Here is a 25,491-nt window from a genome sequence, read left to right as displayed (position 1 = left end):
TCCTGAGTTCAATTCCCAGCAACCACATAGTGGCTCACAACCATCCATAACAAGATCTGATTCCCTCTTCTGGAATGTCTGAAGACAGCTACAGTGTACTTACATATAATCAATAAATCTTGGAAGGAAGGAAGGAAGGAAGGAAGGAAGGAGGGAGGGAGGGAGGGAGGGAGGGAGGAAGGAAGGAAGGAAGGAAGGAAGGAAGGAAGGAAGGAAGGAAGGAAGGAAGAAGGAAGGAAGGAAGGAAGGAAGGAAGGAAGGAAGGAAGGAAGGAAGGAGGAAGGAAGGAAGGAAGGAAGGAAGGAAGGAAGGAAGAAGGAAGGAAGGAAGGAAGGAAGGAGGAAGGAAGGAAGGAAGGAAGGAGGAAGGAAGGAAGGAAGGAAGGAAGGAAGAAGGAAGGAAGGAAGGAAGGAAGGAAGAAGGAAGGAAGGAAGGAAGGAAGAAGGAAGGAATAAAATGGGGAGTCTTCTCTCCAAATGCTTCTTCCCTCCACTGCCCTGGTTTTGGCTATTTTTTTTTAATAGTTTCTCTATGGCTGTCCTAGAACTCACTAGCCTCCAACTCAAAGATCCCCCTGCCTCTGCCACCTGAGCAATGCTTCCCTTCTTAAAACAAGAGAATTCTCCTAGTGCTACGTGTCCAGTGATGGTCACATAGCTTCTTTGGATAAGAGAAGGAATGAGACAGGAAGAAGAGCTAAGAGCATGGGGGGTAGTGAGTGATAGGATACAGAACACAGGGGAGACAGCGTTGTGCAGAACATCTGCTGAGGAAGAGGAAGAACCCTGAGGCAGGATGCAGTGCAAACAACTAAGCCCTTGTTAAGATTCCTGAGCACACGAGAATTCCGGCTCCGAGGAAGAGGCTGCGGTATAGAAAAAACTGAGGCTGGAGGCTGGGGAGGAGAGAGAAGAGAGAAGTGTCCTCATCAGCGTGCTCTTGGTAAGGTAAGGATTTCTCTTCTCTTTGTTTTTACAAGTTAAGCAACTTGCCACAAAATGGAGAATTAGGTAGGTGAATGGAAAAGGTAAGAAATGAGGTAGAACTGATCAGTGGCAAAGCCTGTGGCAACAAGAGAGGATGGGGTGTCCACACACACAAAGCAGTGCTGTCTACTGCCTTTCCAAACAGGCAATACACATAGACGGTACAAACGTTCAAAAGATGTAACAGAGTTATACACTGAGTAGTTTCAAATCTGTCCCATATATAGCTGACCTGGCTCCTTCCTAGTCAATCAGTATGGATTTTTAAAAATTTATTCATAGACTTTTATGCATATAAGCTTACTATAAATATGTACACTGAAAAAAAATCAATTGTATACACTATACTGAGCTTTATGAATAAACTAATTTTCAGAGATATCATTCCACAGAAGATGTACTGTTTTTGTAACTGATACATAGCACTCCATTGTGTGGCTATGCTACAGTTCATTTTCAGCAACCTTTTAATTATACATACCATTAGGATGCTTCTAAATCTTTAAAAGTATAGACAGTAACCATGTCACTAAGTATATCTATAAGTATAGTATATCTACAGTTCATCTTATACTCTTTATACAGTAGTGCAGCTAACTGCCTCTCAAAGTGCATGGATTCTCTACTAACAATGTGTGACTCTGTTTACTTCTCATAATGCATAGTTTTCACAGAATAGCCAATAGTTAGGTTAAAGCCTAACACTTATCAGGTACTAGGTACCAGGCAGAAGGCATATGCACCATCACGCTTTTCTCAGACTTTTCAACTCTCATTTATAACAGGAAAAAAGGCACCAGATAATCCTGAAGCATAAAATACAGGAGCAATGGTGGAGTTAGGGCCTGGGTCACATGATGGAGAAGACGAGACCTAGTGTCAGGCAACAGAACAGATGGATCCAAAGATATTATAAATATAAAGGCAGATAGCCCAATCAGGAGGCCATAATTGGCTAGTTATTAATGGTTATTAACACTTGAGTTTAGTATGTGTTACATTGATGGCTTGCTCATTCTAAAAAGAATCTCAGAGTCTGCAATTTGCATCACTAAATCTCCCTGTAAAAACTTTTCTGAATAACTCATTCCCAAAATGCACATCACATGGCCCTAGTAAAAACACCTCCTCTCTTTCGATCTCTTCAGCTTCAACTCTGTACAGAGACTTCCCTGACGGCACAAGTCAGACTGTTGGGAAGACTGCAGTGAGAGGGACACAGAAGCTGAGCAGAGGAAGGGGTCTCTCTATGTTGAGAAACACAAGAGGACAGAGGCGTCCTAAGGAATTGCTAGGGGACCCAAGGTCAGTAACCAGATCAAAGACTGTAAAAGGAACAAGACCTCCAAAAGATGGCAACAGTGACTCCTGCTCCTCTGGTCAGAGCAAAAGGAGTCAGGAGAGTGGGTAAGAAGGTTTTCTCCAACACTACCTACAAATTATTTGTCTACTGCGATAAAGTTTTTTTTTAACCAGATGAGTGCTTCATATGAAATATAAAACCTATAAATTTTCTTTCTTTACTGCCTATCTTTAAGAAATACACACAACAGGACTTCAGAAGATAATTGTCTCCTGAGAACAAATAATTTGGATCTAAAAGTTCACTTAATTATCTTTCATGTAATCTTGACAACATATAATTAAACATTCATCACTTATCTGTCTTGAGTATTTAAAATTCATTCTTGGTATCACTAGAGGCTGGAAGTATATTTGGAGCTGTGGCAAACTGTCTCCACATACTCTGGAAGGATGGGCGGGGAATGACAATTCACATGTAGAAGACAATGGAGAGGAAAGCATCCAGGAAAGACCTGGCACACTGTATGAGGAAGACAGGAGAAGAGCAGACAGCTGCAGAACACATATCTGAGGGAGCTGTCTAACTTTAATACATCTCTCTATGTTGTTGCTTCAATCTTTAAAGAAGACAAGGCTTAAGTGAATTAAGTTGTCCTGTAAAATTATGCTTCAAGTTTCTAGACCTTCCATATTGACCTTGCTCCTGCTTCTAATCTGACTCTTGCTGGAGTTAATGTTCTATCTCCCAGGCTTATAATAAAGACCAATCTCACCCTTAGGCACAAAATGAAGGATTTATAGAAACTGGGCTTGTGTAACCAAAGAGAACTAGCGTAACCACACAGAAAGAAGCCTCTACTAGCTTAGCTAGAAAAGGCACAGTCTGCATAACTGGGCACTAGAGAACTATCCTCTGGGTAGTGGTGACTGAATTCAAGCTTTGTGTCAAATGTCTTTTTAGCCACTGAGCTAATTATTACTTGCTAAATATGTGTTTATATGCAAAGTTTGTTTTGTTTTGTTTTGTTTAAGGCAGTGACTTATGTAGCCTGGGCTGGGCTGGGCTGGGCTGATTGTTCAGTCTCTACCTTCCAAATGCTAGAAATACAGGTGTGCATAACTCACTACATTCAGTTAGCAGTTTGAGACTATATAGCACTGGCTAGGCTGGAACTCAGTATATAGATTAGGCTGGCCTTGAACTCACAAAGATCTGACTCCTTTGCTTCCTAAATGCTGGGACTAAGGCATGTGCTACCATAGCCAGCAGCAGTTTATTTTTTGATAGTTAAAAAATATCAGGCTGGGGGCTGGCAAAATGGCTCAGAAGGTAAGAGCACTGACTGCTCTTCCAAAGGTCCTGACTTCAAATTCCAGAAACCACATGGTGGCTCACAACCCCCGTAATGAGATCTGATGCCCTCTTCTGGTGTGTCTGAAGATAGCTACAGTGTACTCATATCAATAAAATAAATTTTTAAAAAAATCACTGGTAGGGCTGGGGACATGATTCACTGGTTAAAAGCACTGGGTGCTATTCCCTAGAGTTCAGTCCCTAGCACCCACATAGAGAGTAACTCACAAATGCTGCACCTCCAATGGATCCAACACTTCAGGCACTGCAGAACACATGGTACACAGACAGACAGACAGACAGGTAAAACACTCATACACATAAAATAAATAAAAATCTCAAAAAAAATCAATATCACTGGTGGGACTAAAGAGATGGGTCAGTAGTTAAGAGCACTGGCTACTCTTGTAAAGGACAGATTCAGTTCCCACCTCCCACACGGTGGCTAACAACTGTTTAACTCTAGTCCCAGTGGATCCAAGCAGCCGCTACTGGCCTCTGTAGGCACTGCATGCACTGCATACACAACATGATATGCAGATGACACACAGCTATTCATGCAGACAAAACACTCATTCATTCATTCATTCATTCATTCAGTCTGTCTGTCTGTCTGTCTGTCTCCCTGTCTGCCTGTCCGTCTGTCTGTCAAGATGGTTCTGGGCACTGTAATCCTAGCATTTTGGGGGGCATACTTCAGGGTTAGCTTTAACTACATGAATGCCTGTCTTAAAAACACTAAAGAGTAAATACACAAATAAAAAGTGCAAGTGTAAGTTCTCCCTTGTGCTCAGTACAGCATAGCCACCCCATGGTCTGGCCCAGGACACTACAGTGGATGTCCCTATGGTCTAGCCCAGTATAGTGCAGTGTATGTCTCAGTTGCAGCCCTGAGTCGCAAAGTAATTGAGTGATGGAGAAAACACCTGTCTTCTCACTGGTAGGAGATGCTGCCAGAAACGCTGTAGACCCCTCCCTTTTGGACAGAGGCAAGCAATGCTGCCTGGGGCTCCAGGACCTTGGCTCTGCCAGTCAGCAGAGAGAAGGGAGGCAACACCTCCCCGTGTCCACTCCCTTCCTTTGCCTTCTTCCCACCAGGTTCCCAGCACTGAGCTCAATGTGCTTCTGACAGAAGGAAGTTTAGCAGCCAGGACCTCAGAGCAGGCTACAGCCAGGACTACACAAAGGCAAAGAGAATGCTGACCGACTGCCCCAAGGCGAGCTGTGCTACCCCCACAGCAAACACATGAGCATCCGCTTCCCTACAGCAGGGACTCCTGCTAGACAGACGGAACCAAACTAAACCCTGCCACTTAGTTGTGAGCACAGGACCCCCTGGATTAGATAGAGGAACCTTCTTTTTGGATCCCAAAAAAGAAAAGAATGGGTTTGCCTGACTAGGCTCAGAAAACATACTTGTCTTTGTTCAAGACATTTTGATGTAAAATGATGCTATCCTGGTCATTTAAAAATGTTATATCCATATACAGTTTATGGTAGGTGATGTTACTGTTTTTCATAAACCATTTTAGAATCTATTCCTTTTTGTGTAGAAGGAAGCAATCCAAATTATACTAAAATGAATATCTAACAATGTGCCTCAAGAAAGCCGCGGAGCTTCCCTTCCTCATGTACAGTAAAGGCTCAGGCAGAATCAGAGCAAAGTGCAGCAACTGCAGTGAGAACCTGCGAGCTCAGGTCCGAGCCTGCGGGAGGCAGATTCCACTGTCTTCTTTGTCTTCATCTTGGACTCTGTGACTAAAAGGGCAGGTAGCCTGGCCCTGACCTTGCTGCAAGCCAAAGATGACTGACCTGACTTTTCTGCCTTTGCTTGCTGAGGGACTGCAAGCCGTTACAGTGGGCATCAGTTGTCAACTGACGCAAACTTACAATCACTTGGGAAGAGGCAACGTTAACTAAAGAGTTACCTTAATCAGACTGACCTGTGGTGTGAGGTATGTGGTATGTCTGAGGAACTCTTTTGTTTTCTTCTATTGTGTTTTGTCTTTGTTTTTTTCAAGACAGTATTTCTTCGTGTAGCACTGCCAGTCCTGAAACTCTCTACATAGACCATGCTGGCCTCCAGCTGCCTCTGCCTCCCCAGTGTTGGTATTAAAGGTGCTTTCTTACTTAATTGCTTTAATTGATGTAGGAGGGCCCAGCACACTGTGGATGATGGCATCCTTAGGCAGGCGGGCCTGGGATATATATATAAGAAAGCTAGCTGGAAGAGCCAGCCTTCTATAATGATCCCATGGTTTCTGTATGAGCCCCTGCTCGGGCCTCCCTGGAAAATAAGCTGTGACCTGTGAGCTGAGATGAACCCTTTCCTCCCCAACTGCTTCTCCTCAGTGTTTTCCCACAGCAAAAGACAAGCAAACTAGGACACGAGTGCACTGCTGTGCCTGGCTCTGGGGGAAGCTGGGGAGAGGTGACATCAGTCACCAGCAGATCCTGACAGTTCTGTCTCTTCAAGGACTGTGAACACGGCACACTTAACCCTTACCTGTGTCTCCTGACGCAGACCATTCTCTTCACCCTCCTTCTCGACGTCTTCCTTACTTGGAGTTTTGGATATAAATTTATTTTTGTTTACAGATTCTTCCACCAGTTTTTTTTCTGATTCTTTCATTATTTCCAGAGTCTCCTGAGTAGTGTTACTGTTAGACATGTTCTGCAGCAGGGTACAGCAGCTTTTATGGATTTCTGAGAAACAGGAAAGGCAAGCAATGAGAGTTACAGCCTTGGGTGCACACGCAAGATTTGTTTTTAAAACACACACATAGACATACACACAGAGACCCACACAGAGACATACACACACTGCCAAGAGTCTCTCTACCACCTAGAAAAAAAAGTCCTTTTGTAAATGCTGCCCTTGGATTAATTTCTTTTATTCATTCATTCATTCATTTTTATTTATGCTTTTATTTTCTGTTTTTCTAAGACAAGATCACACTGTGTAGGTCACCCTGGCTGTCCTGGAACTCACTTTGTACATCAGGCGGCCCTGGGACTCAGAGAAATCTGCCTTCTAAGTGCTGGAGTTACAAGCATGTGCTACCATGTCTAGATACCTATGTGAACTGAAACAAAAATTTGATGAGTTGTAATACTGACACACCTGTGAACCATCAGGATGACGGAGCCAGTAAGCACTGTTACAATTGTAACACACCTGTGAACCACTCAGGACGACATAAGGACTCTTACTACTGTAAAACCTGTGACCCCATCAGGATCACATAAGCCCTGTTACTACTGTTCATGGCTCCTGTCACAGGTCTCCCTCTCTTCCATCACTCCTGGCCAAATCTGGTCTGCTTTCTGTCACTTCAAATTAATCTGTCTTTTCTAGATACTGGCAATGGGGTGCTGTGGACCCAACTCAGGCCTCACCAGTACATAGTTCACTACTAAGCAACATCAGTAGCCACACACATTTTCCCAAATTTCACAGAAATGAAATTGCACTGTCTATAGACAATCTTCCTCAGCATAATTATTTTGAGATTCCCTCGAGTTCTTGGCACCTTGTATGTATGCTGTTACCTACAGAAATGTGCTCACGTTTTCAGCTATATTATTTAAATCACTGGATTCTCTCTAAAGAAGAAAAAAATGTATCACAAAGCTCCACTTACCCAAGAAATATCCTTCTTTAACAAAAGGGAGAACTGCCATAGCTACTACAAACTACAAATCCTTAGCAGTTTCAAGTTACATACTGTGAAAAAGCAGCTAAATGATACAAGTTACAGTATCTTACCTGTGTCTTTTAAGCAGTTGAAAGTAAGCACAGAGAGAAGACCCTTTTAGCCACGTGTCATCCAAACAGACTAAAGACCTTCCTGGAGTGGGAGAGGATCTTAGTTTGTTTTTCTGTTCAGTATTTGGGTTCACTCAATCGACTGCCTCCCAACAACACAGATTACAAATGTCTGGGGTGGTATCTTATCACTTACTGTCACAGTCTGGGAAATACTGGATTCCTATAGATCCCCAAAGTTACCCAAGCTAGTGTTCTACAAACAGCTCAGATGTCCTTAACTGCTGAGGTCAGCCACTTAGCTCTTCCTTACAGGGACCACGAAGCGTACTTTGATCCTGAGTAGTTTTGTTTTTCCCTAACCCACTCACACTCCCAGTGTAGCTGTACAGTTTGAACTAAATGAACAAATGCTCAGCAATGCTTCACAGTTGTCAACCAGTCAGTTTCTTGTCCTTCAAACAATTTAAAAGGCCAGACACCAAAGGTTCTCAAGAAGCACAGGTAGCCTCATCCAATACAACTTCAACCGCCTGCAAGATTACTGTTTGTCTGCTTGCACAGCTGTTTGCCTAGGAACAGAAAATTTCTCTTTGATGCTGAGTGTAGTGGTACACATCTACAATCCTAGCACTTGAAAGGCAGAGGCCAGCTTGCTCTACACAGCTAGTTCCAGGACAGCAGGGATACATAGATAGACTCCGTCTCAGAAAATAAATGGTTAACAGCTATACACTATGGTGTTCCTGTATCCTCAGCACCAGGGAGGCCAGACGCTGAGGAAGGAGGGTTTCTTAACCTTTAAGTTTACAATGAGCAAGATAGGGAGAGGAGGAAGGTACTGTTTATGGTCATACCACCTTGAATGTGCTCAATCTCATCTAAATGGGTAAAATAAAATATTCTATATATACATTGATATACTGTTACAGGCTTCTGTAGAAAAAGTTATAACCCTCAAGGTATTTCTTGATCACTGGCTATCTATGAGATTTTATCTGTCTGTTTCTATCATGCCATATTTATATATGATTAACTTAAAAAATTTTTAAAATTTATTGTGTGTATGTGTTTGTGTATGTGTGTAGTATTCGTACCACAGAATGTTGGTGAAAGCCAGAGGATAACTTGTGAAAGTTGGTTCTCTCCTTTCACCATGTGGGGTCGAGGGGTAGAAAGCAGGTCACCCTTCCTGGCAGCAGTGCCTTTCCTACTGAGCCAACTGGGTCGTCTGCTGGCCCTGGATGGGCGAACGGATTACCCCGTCTGTCAGGGAAGTCTCTGAAGTTCTAGTAACACTCAGCACATAGGCTGGCAGTTGGCTTAATTCACCTTCTGCAAAGTCAAAGTATTTACCTTCAAGTATAAACTATTCCTTTTGAGAAAAACGTTCCTTAAAAAGCAGACAAAATTAATCTTCCTGTTATTCTCTCCTATCAGCCCCAATTTAGCTTTCTATGCCAGAGATAAAAAAACAAATGCAGGGCTGGACATTAGTAGTACATGACGTTAACCCCGGCACTCAAGACAGATCTCTACAAAAGTTCCAGGATAGTCAGGGCTACCTACACAGTGAGACCCTGTCTCAAAACAACAACAACAAGGAAAATATACATTTTCAGTCTTCAAATATCCTTTACTGGAAGGCCATGCACGTCCTCATTTGTTCTATTCCAAGTCACTTTATAGTCACTTCTGTGAAAACAGGCATTCATGTATTTTCCAGGACAAATCAGAACAACACAAGCCTCTAAAAACTGTTTCAGGAATGTAGATGAATATCCAACTTAAGTAGCAAAAAAGCACACCATAAGTAATGCTGCCAACAGTCATGTCTGTATTCCTCACAGTTATTAAATAACTATCTTGTCTGATGACACACAATATAAAGAGCAACTCATTTACACAGACTAATAAAATCTTATTTATTGTGACTGAGTGTCCTGTTGGCCCTGGACAGGTACGGCAGCTCCAGAGCAGGACATGCATGTGTTGAACAAGAATAACTATCCCTCCATGTCAACCCCTTACAACAGACAGTTTTATCTTATCTCCTTATTTAAGCATTCCTTGCTTCTTAAAGACAGGTCTTCAACTACCACTGTTTCAGTTCTTATCATTTCCCATGCATGCTCATTGCTTCAAAAACTACAATAAGAACCTTGTCCTGACTATGTGAACAGGTGCACACACACACACACACACACACACACACACACCCCACCATGAGGACACACGATGTGCTAGCCATGACATATCTGAAAGAGTTACTAATTTTGGGGTCATCATCTACTTCCTCCCTTCTCCCACCATCTGTGGGCGGCTTTTATAGTTTGTCTCCTTTTGAAAGACTTAGAAAGCTTAGCTTAGGTGGGCTTGGGAATCTCTATGTAGCCAAGGATGACCTGCCCTACTTCCTAAGAGCTACCATTACAGGGGGCAGCACTGTACCTGCCCATGGCCCTGCTTTCTCTTGCCCAGGCTGGACTTGAACTTGCAGCAGTTTTCATGTGTCAGCCTTGTGAGTGCCGTGATTATAAGAATGTGCATGGCATAATATTGTAAAATATTTCTCTCAGTATCTTCAATAAAACTATTTCTTAGGGTAAGGCATTCTTTTACTCTCCAAAATAACCTTTAATGAAGGTAATTTTTGTCCTGTAATTCTGTGTAGAAGTCTCTGTATACTCTTGACAAATAAGAATTCCTAGTAATAAATCTTGGGGCGGGGGAGTGAAAGTCACAGCTTAAGGGTAAGTCAACTTATTAACTTTTTTTTAAAGGCTAAAAATGAAAGAACAGGGGCAGAAACATAGCATGGCTTAGAGAATATAAGTACTTACTGTGTAAGTTCTGATTTCAAATACTCAGAACCCACATAAAAAACAAACAAACATCAACAAAACACAGGCATGAGCAAGGTGTTTTGTGGTGACCTATGTCTTTAGTCTTTAATCCCAGCACTCGGGAGGCAGAGACAGGTCTGTATGAGTTTGAAATCAACCTGGTTTACACAATAAGTGCTACTCTAGCCAGAGTGCTTGTTAGACCATATCTCAAACAAAACTAAACAACACAAAGAAAAAAAAACAAAACCAGACACATGGTTGCATATGCCTATATGTCTTAGTGTTGAGGGGGCAGAGACAGGCATATTCCTTGAGCTCACGGGGCTACTCAACAAAAGTCAAAATTGCAAGCTTTGGGTTCAGTGAGAAAACCTGCCTTCTTCTCTCTCTCTCTCTCTGATTTTTTTTTTTTTTGAGACAAGTTGTCACTTTATAAATCTGTCTGGCGTGGATTAAAGGTGTGTACAGCCATGCCCAATGGGAAACCCTGTCTTAAAGGTATAAAGGGTAGAGAATGGAGGTAGAGATGTCCTCTGGCCTTCACACTCTATCCGCACAGTCAGGTGCAAATGCACTTGTCCTTAGTCCCTTGCACACAAACAAACACACCAAATTAAACACAGTGTTTAAAATGAGAGTGCTGTAAAGCCAATAGGAGGCACAGAAATAGTTTTGATGGTTTGTTTGACATAAACAAAAAATTAAGGAGTTAGGAGATTTTACTTTTGGCAGGAGAAACAAAAAGTGGCTAACTCATAAGTAACAGTAACTAAAACAAACCAAAGACATGAAGCTCCCAGGAGGGCCCATACAAGCACTTCCCTGTAAACTATTTGTATATGCAAAGGGAATACACTGCATAGGGATACCCAGAGAGAAAGCCAGACTCACTTCTATTCTCTTCTTGGCCTCTTTTTCTGAGACAGGGTCTGCTATGCACCTAAGCCTGGCCTGGAACCTGGAGTGAGCCCTACCTTGGCCTCCTGAGTGCAGTACTGTCGGACACATCAGCTTAGCTTTCGTTGTCTCCTTTATAGTCAATGTCCAATAGAGAAGTGTGTGTAAATAAGACAGCCCAAGGTACTGAGGATCCTGCCTTCCCCTGTTATAAATCCATGTAAGTTTTCTAGTCCTTCACTCATTCACATATGAAGAGCAAACTGCTGCAAAGTAATAGATTTAAAAATGTTTTATTGAGCCAGTGAGATGGCTCAGCAGGGAAAGGTTCACGTTGTCAAACGTGACATCATGAGTTCATTTCCTGGGGACCCCTCCCCAGATCATAACAAAGTATTTAATAATTATGTAGAGAACTAGGCATGGGGATGCATGCCTTTAACCCCAGCACTCGGGAGGCTGAGATAGGTGGATCTCTGAGTTTCAGGCCAGCCTGGTCTACAGAGCCAGTTCCAGGATATCAAGGGTGACACAAAGAAACCCTGTGTTGGCAAACAAACAAACAAAATTATGTTGGGGGTAGGCACAACTTTCTTCTCTTTCAACTGTTGAGGCATAGTCCGTTTCCTGGTTTTTTCCTGCTGCACTGCATATTCTAGGCTAGAACCCCTGGAACCAATGTAAAAATAGACAGATATGGCATGCATATATGTAAATCCAACACTCCTACAGCAAGATGGAAGGAAGAGACATGAGAATTAGTCAGGGGCTCCTAGGCCATCTAGCCTAAAGTATGCAGTGCAGAAATAGAAACAAGAAAGATCCTGCCTCAGTAAGGTAGAAACGGAGAACTAATTTCCAGAAAAGTTGTCCTCTGACTTCTATGTACATATGGTGAGACACATCTACCCACCCAAATACATAAACAACAGCAATCTAAACAACAGCGATAACAACAAGACGTTAAGGGGTGGAGATGGGCAGTGGCTGTGTAAGAGCACGTGCTGCTTTTGCACGGGCCCCTGGCAGCTCACATGTGCTTGGAACTACAACTCCAGGGAACTGGAAAACTCTCTTGGCCTCCTCAGGCACTGCGCTAACATGCGCGCGCGCGCGCGCACACACACACACACACACACACACAATTTTTAAAAATTTAAATAAAATCTTTTGAAAATACTATGAAAGGATTATTCTTTCAAAGCTGTAAAAGAAACATGTAACTATAGTCTCAGAGCAACAGGCTGGTAAACCTGAGCTGTGCTGTGAGACCCTGTCTCAAAAAAACCACAAACGGGGGCTGGTGAAATGGCTCAGTGGGTGAGAGCACCCGACTGCTCTTCCGAAGGTCAGGGGTTCAAATCCCGGCAACCACATGGTGGCTCACAACCATCCGTAACAAGATCTGACTCCCTCTTCTGGAGTGTCTGAAGACAGCTACAGTGTACTTACATATAATAAATAAATAAATCTTTAAAAAAAAAAAAAAAAACCACAAACAAGGGAGGGGCTGGAAAATGGCTCAGCAGATAAGAGCACTTGCTATTCTTACTACCATATGTAACTCCATTTCCAGGAGACTGGATGCTGTCTTTGACATGGTGTGCACGTACGTGTATATGTGTGTGTTTGTGTGTGTGTGTTTATACAAATATTTATATATATTTTATATGTATATATACACACATATACATACATTCAGGTAAAACACTCATAAAAATAAATAATAAAATAATCTAAATTTATAACACAAATAATAAAAAATCTAAATCTAAAGAAAAAAAACAAAGAAAAAAGTAAGTAAAATTAATCTGTGGTGATTAGGTCAGAAAGTAGTTGCTTTAATGAGGGGCAAGAGCAAGGCAGATAATGACTGATAACCAGACAATCTTGCTGGATATGGTGGCTCATTCCTAGAACACTTGGGAGGTTAAGACAAGACAGTTGCCATGAGTTTCAGGCCCATCTGGGCTACGGAGTGAAACCCTGCCTCCAAAACAAAAGCAATCAAACCCAAAATAAACAACAACAACAAAAAAAATCTATTTTGTTTGCAGTAATTTTTTTTTCTTTTTTTAAGATTTTGGTTGTTTTTTGTTTTGTTTTTTTAAAGATTTTTGTATGTATGTATGGAGTACACTGTTGTTCTCTTCAGACACCAGAAGAGGGTACCAGATCCCATTACATACAGTTGTAAGCCACCATATGCTTGCTGGGAATTGAACTCTGGAAGAACCTGTGGAAGAGCTGTCAGTGCCCTTAGCTGCTAAGCCATCTCTCCAGCCCCATTAAGATCTATTTTTGTGCTGGAGAGATGGCTCAGTGGTAAAGAGTACCAGTTAATCTTTTAGAAGACCCAGGTTCAATTCCTAGCACCCACATGGCAGCTCACAACTGTCTGCAACTCCAGTTCCAGGAGATCTGACATGCACATAGAGCACCAAGGCACACTAAATAAATAAGTAAATCATTGTTTAACACAAAGACAAGTGTGTCTTGTGTCTGTGTGGCCAGAAGAGGTTGCTGGATCCCCTGGAAATGGAGGTAACAGATGGATGTGTACAGCCATGTGGGGTCTTGGAAACTGAACCCTGGTCCTTTGTAAGAGGAGAGAGAAAGAGATCTTAATTACTGAGACAGTTTTCCAGACTCTGCAGTGTGGTTTTATAGCTGCAGTATATAACTTCCAAAACTCATTAACAGAAAATTTAAGATCTGTGTATTTTCCCGTTACACCCACATACACACAAAACAACAACAACAAAAACAAACAAACAAACAAACAAAAACCTTAAGAAGCCAGCAAGATAGCTCAATGGGTAAAGAAAGGTACTGAACCTGCATGATAGACAGAAAACCAACTTGTGCAAAACTCTCCCCTGAGCTCCACAAACCTCTGCCCCCACAATAAACAAAGAAAGCCAGAAAAAGAAAGAAAATGAAAACTTAAAAGAAACACTTTCAGGAATTAATAAGAACAAAGGATTAAAAAAATAAAGTGTGTGTGGGATACTAGGAGTTAAGAGACTTAGGGGTTGGGATGGAGGAGAAGGCGGCGTGGGAGGTGGTTAACTAAAATTAAATATGTACACATATGGATATATATGTATGTATATGTGCATGTACACACACATGTACATCCCCCCCACCCCGACTTATGAAGCCACTACTTTGCAATATAACTTACAAATCTAACAAAAGGCAGCTGAGAGGCTCAGAGGTTAAGAGCACTGGCTGCTCATACAGAGGACTCAGGTTCGATTCCTAGCACTTATATGACATTTATAACAATCTGTAACTCTAGATCCAACAGAGCGCTCAGCCCTAAACGGAACACGTCTGCCAACTCTCCCACAGGGTCAGGTACGCTGCTGAAGACGGGAAGGAAGGTGAGATCCAGGTGCTGCGGGCTATGAATGCTGCCTTGAGGACACGATACCTGCACTACAAGCTCATAGCTGCTGTGATTACCTGCATAAGACACACAAAAGACCAAGCCAGCAAGGTCAGTCAGCATTCTAGCAGGCAGCGCTAACTGGACTCAGGAGGTGCCCCAAGTAGGGAGGGGAGGGGACAAGGTGGAAAGACATGCTGGGGATTCTTGGGGTACAATGAGAGAGGGGAATTGGGGTGAAAATTATTAAGAAACATTGCATACATGTCTGAATTTTATAGAGAACAAATGAAAGATATTAAAATAATAAAACAGTAGAGGCCCATGCACCAACAACCATCTTATTTTCTTTCTTCCTTTCTCTTTCTATTCTCTTTCTTTGGGGTTAAGAGGAGTAAAGTATACTTCAGAGTCCTGCTGGTCTGGAACTTGCTATGTAGATTAGGTCAGCCTTGAACTCACGGAACACTACCTGCCTCTGTCTTCTTTTTGTTTAGTTTTGTTTCTGTTGTTGTTTGGCTGGTTTTTTTTCTGCTTTCTTAGTGCTGAAATTAAAAGTGTATGCCACAATATCCAGCAAACTCTTATGTTTTCTGACAGAATTAGGAAAGAAAATGATGTCCATACTAACTGAGCAGGACTATGGGCCCACTGCTTTATGCACTTGAGTTCTTACCTACCGACCACAGCTACCGACTCATCAGCCCTGATCAGGGCACATCATAAGGAAGCGGAAGGAGACCAGAACCTCAACGCTGTCTGACTTCAATGTCCACACTGTTCAATGTCTACAGTGACTTTCTAAAAGATTTTTTAAAAGCTAATTGTAAAAATTGTGTGTGTGTGTGTGTGTGTGTGTGTGTGTGTGTGTGTGTGTGTGTGTGTGTTTGAGTACAGGTGCCTGAGGAGCCCAGAGGTATCTTATCCCTGCAGCTGGAGTACAGGGGTTCAGGAGCCACCTCACATGGGTGCTAGGAACTGAACTCAGGCCTTCTGCAAGAGCAGTATGCACTCTTAACTGCTGAGCCCTCTCTCTTAATGTCTACATTTTTAAAATAACAAAACAAAGCAAAGTCTACATTTGTTCTATGACTTTGATATTTTTCATTTCCTTAAAAATATTTGTTTATTTTATGTATATTAATAAGATGTTACTGACACATTACAAGAGGGCATCAGATCCCATTACAGATGGTTGTGAGCCACCATGTGGTTGCTGGGATTTGACCTCAGGACCTCTGGAAGAGCAGTCAGTGCTCTTAACCACTGAGCCATCTCTCCAGCCCTTCTGTTTATTATTACTAAAAAGATTATACCACTGTAACATAACTAACTCTTTACTAGGGTATTTTTCAGATGAGAAAACTAACAGTCAGAGAAATCAACATTAGAGGGGCAAATGCAAGAATTTAACGAGCTACTCTGATCCCTTAACCAAGTTCTAGGTGCTCCAAAGTGACCATTGAGGAACATTCTAGAATTTTGGGCCCACTGCTTTATGCACTTCAGTTCTTACTTACCAAGGTATTGAACAGAAAGGTACCTAGATTTCAGGCCTTTTCTTCATTTTAGTCAATGCAGGCTATACCTAAAGACTTGACAATCAAGTTTATAAAGTCTCCTATCTTTCTCTTCAATCTAAGTCCATTTCTCATGATTTTTATTTAAGCTTCTGAGTGTGCTGGTTAGTTATTAGATAAACTTGACAAAGGCCAGAGTCATTTGGGAAGAGAGAACTTCAACTGAGAAAATACCCCCTTAAGACTGGCCTGTAGGCAAGCTTGTAGGGTATTATCTTTATTGATTAATGATACAAAAGGGCCCAGTTCACTGTGGGCAGTGCCATTCCTGGGCAGATGGTCCCACAGCGAGGAAGCCAGAAAACAGCACTCCTCCATGCCCTTTGCTTCAGTTTTTGAATCCAGGTCCTGGCCTGCTTGAATTCCTGACCAATTTTTCTGGGTGATAACTGCAAGCAGAAAAATAAAATAAACCTTTTTCTTCCCAAGTTGATTTTGGTCTAAAACCATTGGAAAAACACAAATATTTACTTTATGACTCATACCAGTAGCAACATTATAGTGTATATAGAGAAAAATCACCTCTGCTCTATCATGGCCATGCTTAGAATTAAAACTTGTCAGCTGGGTGAAAGGGATACCCCTTTAATCCCAGCACCTGGGGCCAGGTGGGTCACTGTGAGTTCCAAGACAGGCAGAGCTTTTACACAGAGAAACCCTGTCTCGAAAAAGCAAACCAAACCAATGCTGTCACAAAAAACCAAACCTCATAACCCTGTCACATGCCTCTGGCTGTAGCAGGAGTGCAATTTACAAATGGGAGGTAAGGATTTCATCTCCCAATCAGATCACACTGAAGATATACAGGTAAAACACTCAGATTTAACAACAAAGTTTGAGAAAAGCACCTTTTTATCATTTTTGAAACATCTTATTTCATGACTCTACATTTTGTCAATATTAATGTTATAAATCACCTAATAAAGAAATTCTTCAAGGTTAAATGATGGTACGTTTTATGTTCTCTCTTTTCATTGGCCCTTAGGTCAGCCAATCCGATTCAGGACTCCATGGCAACAGTCTCTATCACTAAGAGCTAAAAAATGAGCTTACCCTCCCCTCTTAAATAAAACCAGTTTCCACAAACACTGCTGCAAATGCTGAGTGATGGACTCTGCTGATAAATAAGAAACACTGCCATTCTAGCATCCTAACAGTTCAGTTTGGGGCAGGGGGGATGACAGCAATGGCAGTGCTCTATGGAAGCAACACTGGAGTCCCCAAATGTTTTCTCCTTGCTCAGTTTCAGGACAGAATTCCAGGCATCTAATTGGTCAGAAAACCAACATGAAGATAAACTTAAGACTACTATCTTTTTATGTTCTCTCTCTCTCTTTTTTTTTAAATGTTGTAACAGGCATGGAAACTGACATATCTCTTGTGGGAGGGAGGTTTTTGAGACAAGGCTGCTTTGTATAGCCCTGGCTGTCCTGGATCTCACTCTGTAGACCAGGCTGGCCTCCAACTGAAACTGACATATCCTAAGCCTTTACCGTCGAATTTTCAAATACAGTTCTTATAGTCTTTAGAATTCTATTATATCTATCTTTTTTTTCTGTATATCCGGATCTTCTACACCACCCTCCACTACTCTAAAGGGAAAAAACAAAAACTGCTATGCCCAGTGCCAAAATAACATATTTGCTCTTCAGATTTCATATGACTCCATGCCTTCTCCTTGACCTGCAGATATCCCATGAGGAGGAGGGGAGATTGGAGGGAAAGAAGGAAAGAAGGAATGAAGGAAGGAAGACAGGCAGGCAGGCAGGCAAGCAGGCAGGCAAGCAGGCAGGCCGGTCGGCCGGCCAAGCCAACATCTCTCACTGGCATACAGTTTATAATTCATCTGGCATATTCTATAAGGCATTCCTGTTTCTTAGATGCCATTAACCAGTAATTGGTGAAATATCTCAGAGTGCAATAAACAGAATTTGGTTTTACCCTTGGCCTTCTGGTGTCACAAGAGTGCTGAGAACTAGACAGAATCAGGTCAGGGTTAAAATTAGCTGGAACTTACGGATTTTCAGCAAGTTCACACTGTTCTTTATGTGTTCTTTAACTATAGTACAACATGTATTAATTTTTATTTAATTTTTAAACTTAATTTTATTTAATTAAAATATTAATCTTTTTATCTTAACACTCTTTGTGCGTAATACTTGTTTGTGTGCACATATGCATAGGAATACATGTATGCATGTGTGTTGAACATGCATGTTGAAGCCAGAGGTTGACATAAGATGTATTCCTAATTGTTCGCCACTTTTTTGTGTTTGTTTTTGTGTCAGAGTCTCTGTGAGCCTGGATCTCACAAATTCCATTCAGTTCAGCCAGTGAAGCCCAGATCTTCTCCTGTGTCCAGCACGGAGGAGGCAGGTGTGCCCGTGACCATTCCACCAGCTTTGACGTGAGTGTTGGAGATCTAATGTGTGTTCTGGTGCTAGCGTGTTAACAACTTCGTCAACCAAACTCTCTCTCCAGTCCTATTTTAACTATGTATTTAGAAAGCTCTATTTTAGTTTTAATTATGTGTGGATGAGGTTTATGTGCTCATGAGTACAGGTTCTCTCAGAGACCAGAAGAGAACATCACAGCCCTTGGAACTAGAGCTTTAGACATGGGTGCTAAGAACCAAATATGGGTCCTTTGTGAGAGCAGCAAATTCCTTTCCAGTCCCTATTTTAACAGGTTTTCAGTATAGACTCCAATGTCAAGTACACCGATACTGTTATAAAAGCAAAAAGTTATCTTGGCACAAAGATTATATTAAGATACTCTAGGGCTGGAGAGACGGCTCAGCGGTTAAGAGCAAGGACTGCTCTTCCAGAGGCCCTGGGTTCAGTTCCCAGCAACCATAGTGGCTCACAACCATCTGTAATGGGATCTGGTGTCCTCTTCTGGTGTGTCTGAAGAACAGATACTGTGTAGATGTACATAAAATAAAGAAATAATTCTAAAGAAAAAAAGATCCTCTAGTTGTTCTTTTGACTGATATTTAATGAACATATAAAAATGTAGAGATACTCCTCAGATTACAATAGGGTTACCTCATAATAAACTTGCTCTAGTTGAAATACTAAATCAGGAGCTGGAGAGATGGTTCTGTAGTTAAGAGCACTTGCTACTCTCGCAGGGGACCTGGGTTTGTTTTCTAAGACTCACAACAGAATGTAACTCCAGTTCCAGAGGGATCCAACACCTTCTTATGGCCTCTTCAGTCACTAAATGCATTAGTACACATATACCTAATTTACTGGGCACAACTCAGCAACATAGTACCTCGTATCCTATCTGTCCTTTACTCCTGAGACCATGCAGCTGTTTTGCTAAAACAATAACAAAGGTGACAGAGGCAGCAGGCCTAGAAGTGCAGCTAAGCCACTGATACGCTGCTGGCCTGGCCTGGCCTGGCACACAGGGAGTCTGGTTCCCCTCTACTGCAGCACCACACAGCCCAGGCAAGTCAGGACACCCGCTAGTCTAACACTCGGGAGCTGTGGCAGGAGGATCAGAATTTCAGGACAAGTTGAAGGCGAGCCTAGGGTAAATCAAAGCCTGTCTCAAAAAAAAAAAAAAAAAAGAAAGAAAGAAAGAAGAAGAGAAAAGAAAAAAGACATAGCTATTACTTATTATTTCCAGCACTCTCGATTTACACAGACTATTACCTTTGCCTCAATTTAACACTAAAAATGTATATGCAGAGATGTTGACTTAAAATCAGGAGGAAGGGCTGGCCAGACAGCACTGAGTCACTTCATTAGCGATGACTGGATCTATGGCCCTGCATGAGAGGAGAGGACTAGCTGACAACAAGCTGGCTGTCTCATCTGTACACACCCATCGGCACACATATCCATTGAATTAAGAAGTATAATAAAACCATTTTTTAAAAAGGAAAGCAAGATTCTCCTTCCTCCTTTGGGTTTATTTGGTTTGGGTGTATTTTCCCCCAAGACAGAGTTTCTCTATGTTGTCCTGGCTGTTCTGAACTCACTCTACAGACCCGACTGGTCTCAGACTCAGAGATCCACTTGCCTCTGCCTCCCAAGTTCTGGGATTAAAGGTGTGTACCACTGCCACCACCACCACCACCACCACCACCACCACCACCACCACCACCACCACTGCCACTGCCCCTTTGGGTTCCTGAGGCAGGGTCTCACTATAAAGTTCAAGCTGATCTCAACTTGCAACTCTCCTGCTTTAGCCTCCCCAGACCTAGCATCACAGACAAGAAGCATCACACCTAGCTACGGTTTCATCAACACAAGTACAGAAAATGCAGTGAAAATCAACCATAATCTGTAATTCAGCTATTATTGCCATTATTAATAGCAACATAGTGAGGTATAATCTGGCTTTTATTCCCATATTTATATATAATTGACATCCATATTGGATGATTTCATATCCTGTATTTTTTATGTAATTATATGGTACATCAAGCATGTTTTTGGCATGAAATTACTGCCATGAGGCACTACATCTGCTGCTTGTAATTTTTCAAAGACAGGATCTTATGTATTCAAGGCTAGCTATGGCCCTACTATGCAGATGAAATTGGTCTTGAACTAGCAATCTTCCTGTTTCAGCCTCTTCAGTGCTAAAATTATAGATGTAAAACACCACAGTGGTTTAAATTACCTTTAACTAAAGGTTAACTGGGGGCTGGAGAGATGACTCCTTGGATAAGAGCACTGACTGCCTTTCCAGAGGTCCTGATGGCTCACAACCATCTGTAATGTAATAGGATCTAATGCCCTCTTCTGGCGTGTCTGAAAAGAGCAACAGTGTACTCACATACATAAATAAATAAATCTTAAAAAACAACACAAAACATGGACCATAATTTATTTAACCATTCCTCAATATTGTGAATTCAGGCAGCTATCAATTTTACAGTAAAATATTCTTTGATGAACACCTTTGAATCTTTATTAGCAATTCTCACTGACTGCTTAGGATAAATGTATTCAAGAAATTTAGAGATAGAATGGTTTTCCTTCACTCATTTAAGAAAAAAAAAAGGATGCATAGTTGTTGAGGATATTTGATCACACTGTGAACCCCAAGAATGTGTTACATACTGGAAACAAAAACCAAAAAACATGTTTCTAGTTGTGGTGTGGCTCAGCTCTTACCTTTAATCCCTTTGGTTGGAACACAGACCTGCCCTTAGTATACTTCTTTCTTTCTTCCTTCCTTCCTCCATCCCTCCCTCTCGCTCGTTCATGCATATGCTCTCTCTCCTTTTCTTTCTTTCTTTCTAGTTTAATTTTATGTGAGGATGTCAGGTCCCCTGAAACTGGAGTTACAGACAGTTGTGAGTTGCCATATGGGTGCTGGGAACTGAACTCTGGTCCTTTGGAAGAGCAGCCAGTGCTTGTAACCACTTAGCCATCTCTCCAGGCCTTACACCTTTAATGACAAACAATAAAGGTAAAAAGTTGTTTTGTAGAAGGAAATTACCCATGTTTGAAAGTGATGTTTAATTGAGTGGCAGACAAGGTAAAGAATGATCGATCTCACAGAATAGGATCTGCCCAACTCTCATGAGGAGAGAGAGGAAAGAGAGACTACTTAAGAGAGCAGTGCAGACAGAGAAGGAGGAAAGGAAGGAGGCAGTTTTACTGGGACAGTTGTACAGAGACAGGTTGCAGAGAGAGAACAAGCCCAACACAGGTGAAGACAGGAGCCAGAGAATGAGAAGGAGCCAGAAGATTAGAACAGACTGCCAAAGTTAGTATGAGGCCAAGCAGAGCACTTCAGGAGAAACCAACAAAAACCAGATTGAGTCTGTCGCCTCGAAGAGGAGTCTGAGCCAGAACTGGGTTGAACTCGCCAGTCAGAGTTCAGAAAGAGCTAGAAAGGGTGAGCTTATTCAGCCTTAAGTCTCCAAGGATGAAAACACTCTAGGCCTAGATAAGATTGTACAGAGGCTAGAAGCTTGCAGGACCAGGCCTAGCTCAGCAGACTGAGGCAGTAAGCCTTGGAGACAACAATTACATCAGGAGAATAAAAGTTACTTTGACACAGCTTCTTTAGTGAACTAATGTTTTCACCTGTTCCGGGTCAAGCCCATCTCTCAGGCCTTACAGTGGGTCTCAAACTTTCAGAACACACATGGGCAATACTACATGCTCTCTCTCTTTTATAAATCAAGTTTTCTTCTACATCTAGTCTATATCTTTGTGTGTGTGTGCAAGTGAACACGCACTTGGCAGAACTGTCTCCTTCAACTATGTAGGTCCTAAGGACTGGACTTAGGCTGTCAGAATGGTGAGCATCTCTTTTGCCCACTGAGTTATGAACTTGCCCACTTCCTGCTTTTCTGCAGTTCATTTCCCTTTTTAAAAAAATTAACTCTTCTTTCTCCATATATACTAGAGAAGGTACAGGGAAGATTAAAATCTCCAAGCAGAGAGAGTTTGTTATGAGTGTTACACACATTGCTGGCTCTTGTCAATGCACTATGATAGGTTAGTAAGCAATACAAAAAAAGAAAAACTTCAAAAGATACAAAAGAATAAGACTCTAAGTTATAATAGTGGGCTGGTGAGATGGCTCAGCCATTAAAGGCTAGGCTCTCCTTCTAAAATATGTTACAGCATAAAACTAAAAGAAGATAAAGGGTAACAGGATGTTGGATTGCTTAGTATTTTTTGCTCGATATTTGGCCCATTTAAAATTCTGGATTTGGGGAGGGAAGGTCAAGGCACCTCAATGGCACAGTACATACTTAGTGAACACAAAGCCTTCACGTCAATGCTAGGCACTACCACCCAGCCTGCAAATCAGTTTATTTTAAGAAATGTGGCAGTATTAAGAAATGTGGCAGTATTTTAAGGACTCACCATACACAGGATGCCATATCTATGAGTGAGTACACTCACAGATATCCAGAGGAAGAGGAGTACCATGAGCACAGCACCCAACCGGAAGAGTAAGGAAGGAATGGCTTTCCAGAGGTGGACACCAGAGGCAAATGTCCAAATGACAGAGACAGGAGTAAGGTAGGTTCTTTCAGACAGATAAGGATAAGAAGAAGCGTTACAAACTGGCAGGTTGTCTGTCTTCTTGATGAGTACTGTGTAGGCAGAAGCTCTAGGCTGACCTCAGGAGAAATACCTGCCAACCAGCAGCACCAGTTCCCCAGACAGCACTGCAGTGGGTGCAGCAGCTGGCCCCAAACTGCACATCTTGCCAAATTTAGCTCCAAAGTTCTAAGTTTAGCTCAGAAGTCCTTCTGCATATAAATATTAGATTGGGCCTTGAGAGCAGAGTCTGTAGAATAAAGTTCATACTCCATGGATTTCCCTAAGAAGCTGTGAATGGTGCTGTGGTCTGAGACAGGGTCTCACTTATGTAGGCCTGCATGAACTCATACAGGTCCTTCTGCTTCAGCCTCAGGGCTGGAATTTAAATGTGTGCCAACACGCTAGGCAGGAGCTGTAGATTTTAAATGGCTGTGACATATTAACATAACAAGACCACGGGCCTTTAAGCTGATCAGCAACTCCTCACTTCCTGGTTCTTCCCCCTCCTAGTAACTTCTTCTGTGGATGGCAGGCTCTTCCTGAGCTATCTCAGTCCTCCACAGCCATCCAATTCAGCAAAGCTGAAGGCTCTCAGCACAACCCTTTGTTTACATAAGCCAATCAGGACCAAGTATTGGGCATAAAAAGGGCCCAGGCAGGAGGCCAGACTTCCTCTCCACCTCAGTAAAGCTCTGGCTCCTCTGCTGTCCTGGCTCATTATTCTTCACTGTTTTTAAGACAAGATCCTGGGGCCACTCAGAGTGATTCAGTGGCTGCTGCATTTCTATGGCCATATTTTCTCTAGAATTAAGCCCACCTGAGCAAGGAGATAGCTCTATCACAGTCAAAGACCCCCACAACATGGAGAGCTAAGGCAGAACATGTAAATCAGAACAATGGTAGGGAGCCCATGCCTAGAACTCCAGCACTCTGGAGGCTAAGGCAGGAGGAGGCCACGAGTCAGAGTCTGAAAATAAAGCAATCAAACTACAACAAAAGCCCAAACAGGCATGGTTGTGCACACTGGATGAAAAAGAGATAGAGGAGAGGGAGAGGGAGAGGGAGAGGGAGAGGGAGAGGGAGAGGGAGAGGGAGAGGGAGAGGGAGAGGGAGAGGGAGAGGGAGAGGGAGAGGGAGAGGGAGAGGGAGAGGGAGAGGGAGAGGGAGAGGGAGAGGGAGAGGGAGAGGGAGAGGGAGAGGAGAGGGAGAGGGGGGAGAGGGGGGAGAGGGGGGAGAGGGAGAGGGAGAGGGAGAGGAGGGGATGGGAGGGCTGCTGCTCCTAAGTATGGTGGAGGAGAAAGTTTATTATCAATATAAGGGAGACCTAACCAGAGGGACAAACATCTAAGAGAGTTCAGAGTGGTCACTACCCTGAACCATATGGGGAGAGGAGGAGAGGAAGGGAAGAGAGAGGGAGGGATCAGGTACAGCAGCCAGGAGGCCAAAGGTCAAAGGAAGGGCAGCCCAGCCCCTGGACTGGAGAGTTCAGAGTAGAGGACAGGGTGTGCCAACCATGCTCTTTAACAGTAGGACAGCGGAATGCTGGGAGAACATGGAGGCCTGGTCCACTCTGATAAGTTAATTAGGCATTCCCTACTAACAGACACCTGGCCTTAGCCCTTAGGTGGCTGGAGTCGGAGGACTTAGAATTTAAGGTTGGGGTGGCTACACAGTAAATCTGAGGCTTATGTAGTGAGTTTCTCTACAAAACCAGAAATAACAAACCCAAACCAACCAAAAGATAAATGATGGTCAAAAAGGAGAAAAGATAATCTTTCAGAGTGCATGTTCATAGACTGGCCTTTGAGATTACTTCTGGAATGCTGGGATTAAAGGTGTGTGCCTCAGAACCTGGCAATGATGCTTAAGACGCATGTCTGAAATGCTCACTCTATACTTATAATTTACTTTAGAAACGCATTCTTTACATGGCTTGAAAATCTGTTTCCTCAAAGCTTGCACGTGAAGGCTGAGATGTAGCTCACATAACATGCAGAAAGCTCTAGGTATGATCCTCATACCACCCCCAAAAGGGAGGATGACTGACCAGATGACTCAGCAGATAAAAGCTTTTGACGTGCAAGCCTGATGACCACATGTGTGCTCACATCTGTAATCCTAATACTCTAGGTAAATGGGAGGCAGAGAAGGAGAGGTCTCAAGAAGCTTGTGGGCCAGCTAGCCTCGCTTGATACAGTTCAGCAGAAATAAGATACCCTGCCTCAAACAAGGTGAAAGAAAAGAACCAACTCCAACTCCTCAAAAGTTGTCCTGACTTCCATATGTGCTTCACATAGAAACAAATAAGTTCCCAGTAACG

General features: G+C 42.5%; 1 protein-coding gene across 25 annotated transcripts in view; it reads right to left on the bottom strand.

The window, feature by feature from the left end:
* The window catches only part of R3hdm2 (R3H domain containing 2), a 119,053-nt gene that overhangs the window by 48,758 nt on the left and 44,804 nt on the right, over nucleotides 1-25,491 (bottom strand). For 24 of the 25 annotated variants that reach the window (XM_006514153.2, XM_006514162.3, XM_006514160.3 and 21 more), the window contains one exon: nucleotides 6,152-6,351. In XM_006514153.2, coding sequence (XP_006514216.1) covers nucleotides 6,152-6,316 — 165 coding nt within the window. In that variant the 5' untranslated portion in view covers nucleotides 6,317-6,351. Of the gene's footprint in view, nucleotides 1-6,151; nucleotides 6,352-7,414; nucleotides 7,497-25,491 lie in introns of all 25 variants that reach the window. The other variant, XM_030245293.1, reaches the window with a different exon arrangement.

This window comes from Mus musculus, chromosome 10 (genome assembly GCF_000001635.26).
Source record: "Mus musculus strain C57BL/6J chromosome 10, GRCm38.p6 C57BL/6J".
Taxonomy (NCBI): domain Eukaryota; kingdom Metazoa; phylum Chordata; class Mammalia; order Rodentia; family Muridae; genus Mus; species Mus musculus.
The sequence above is the reverse complement of the archived record's forward strand: the minus strand, read 5'-3'. Positions and strand labels throughout refer to the sequence as shown.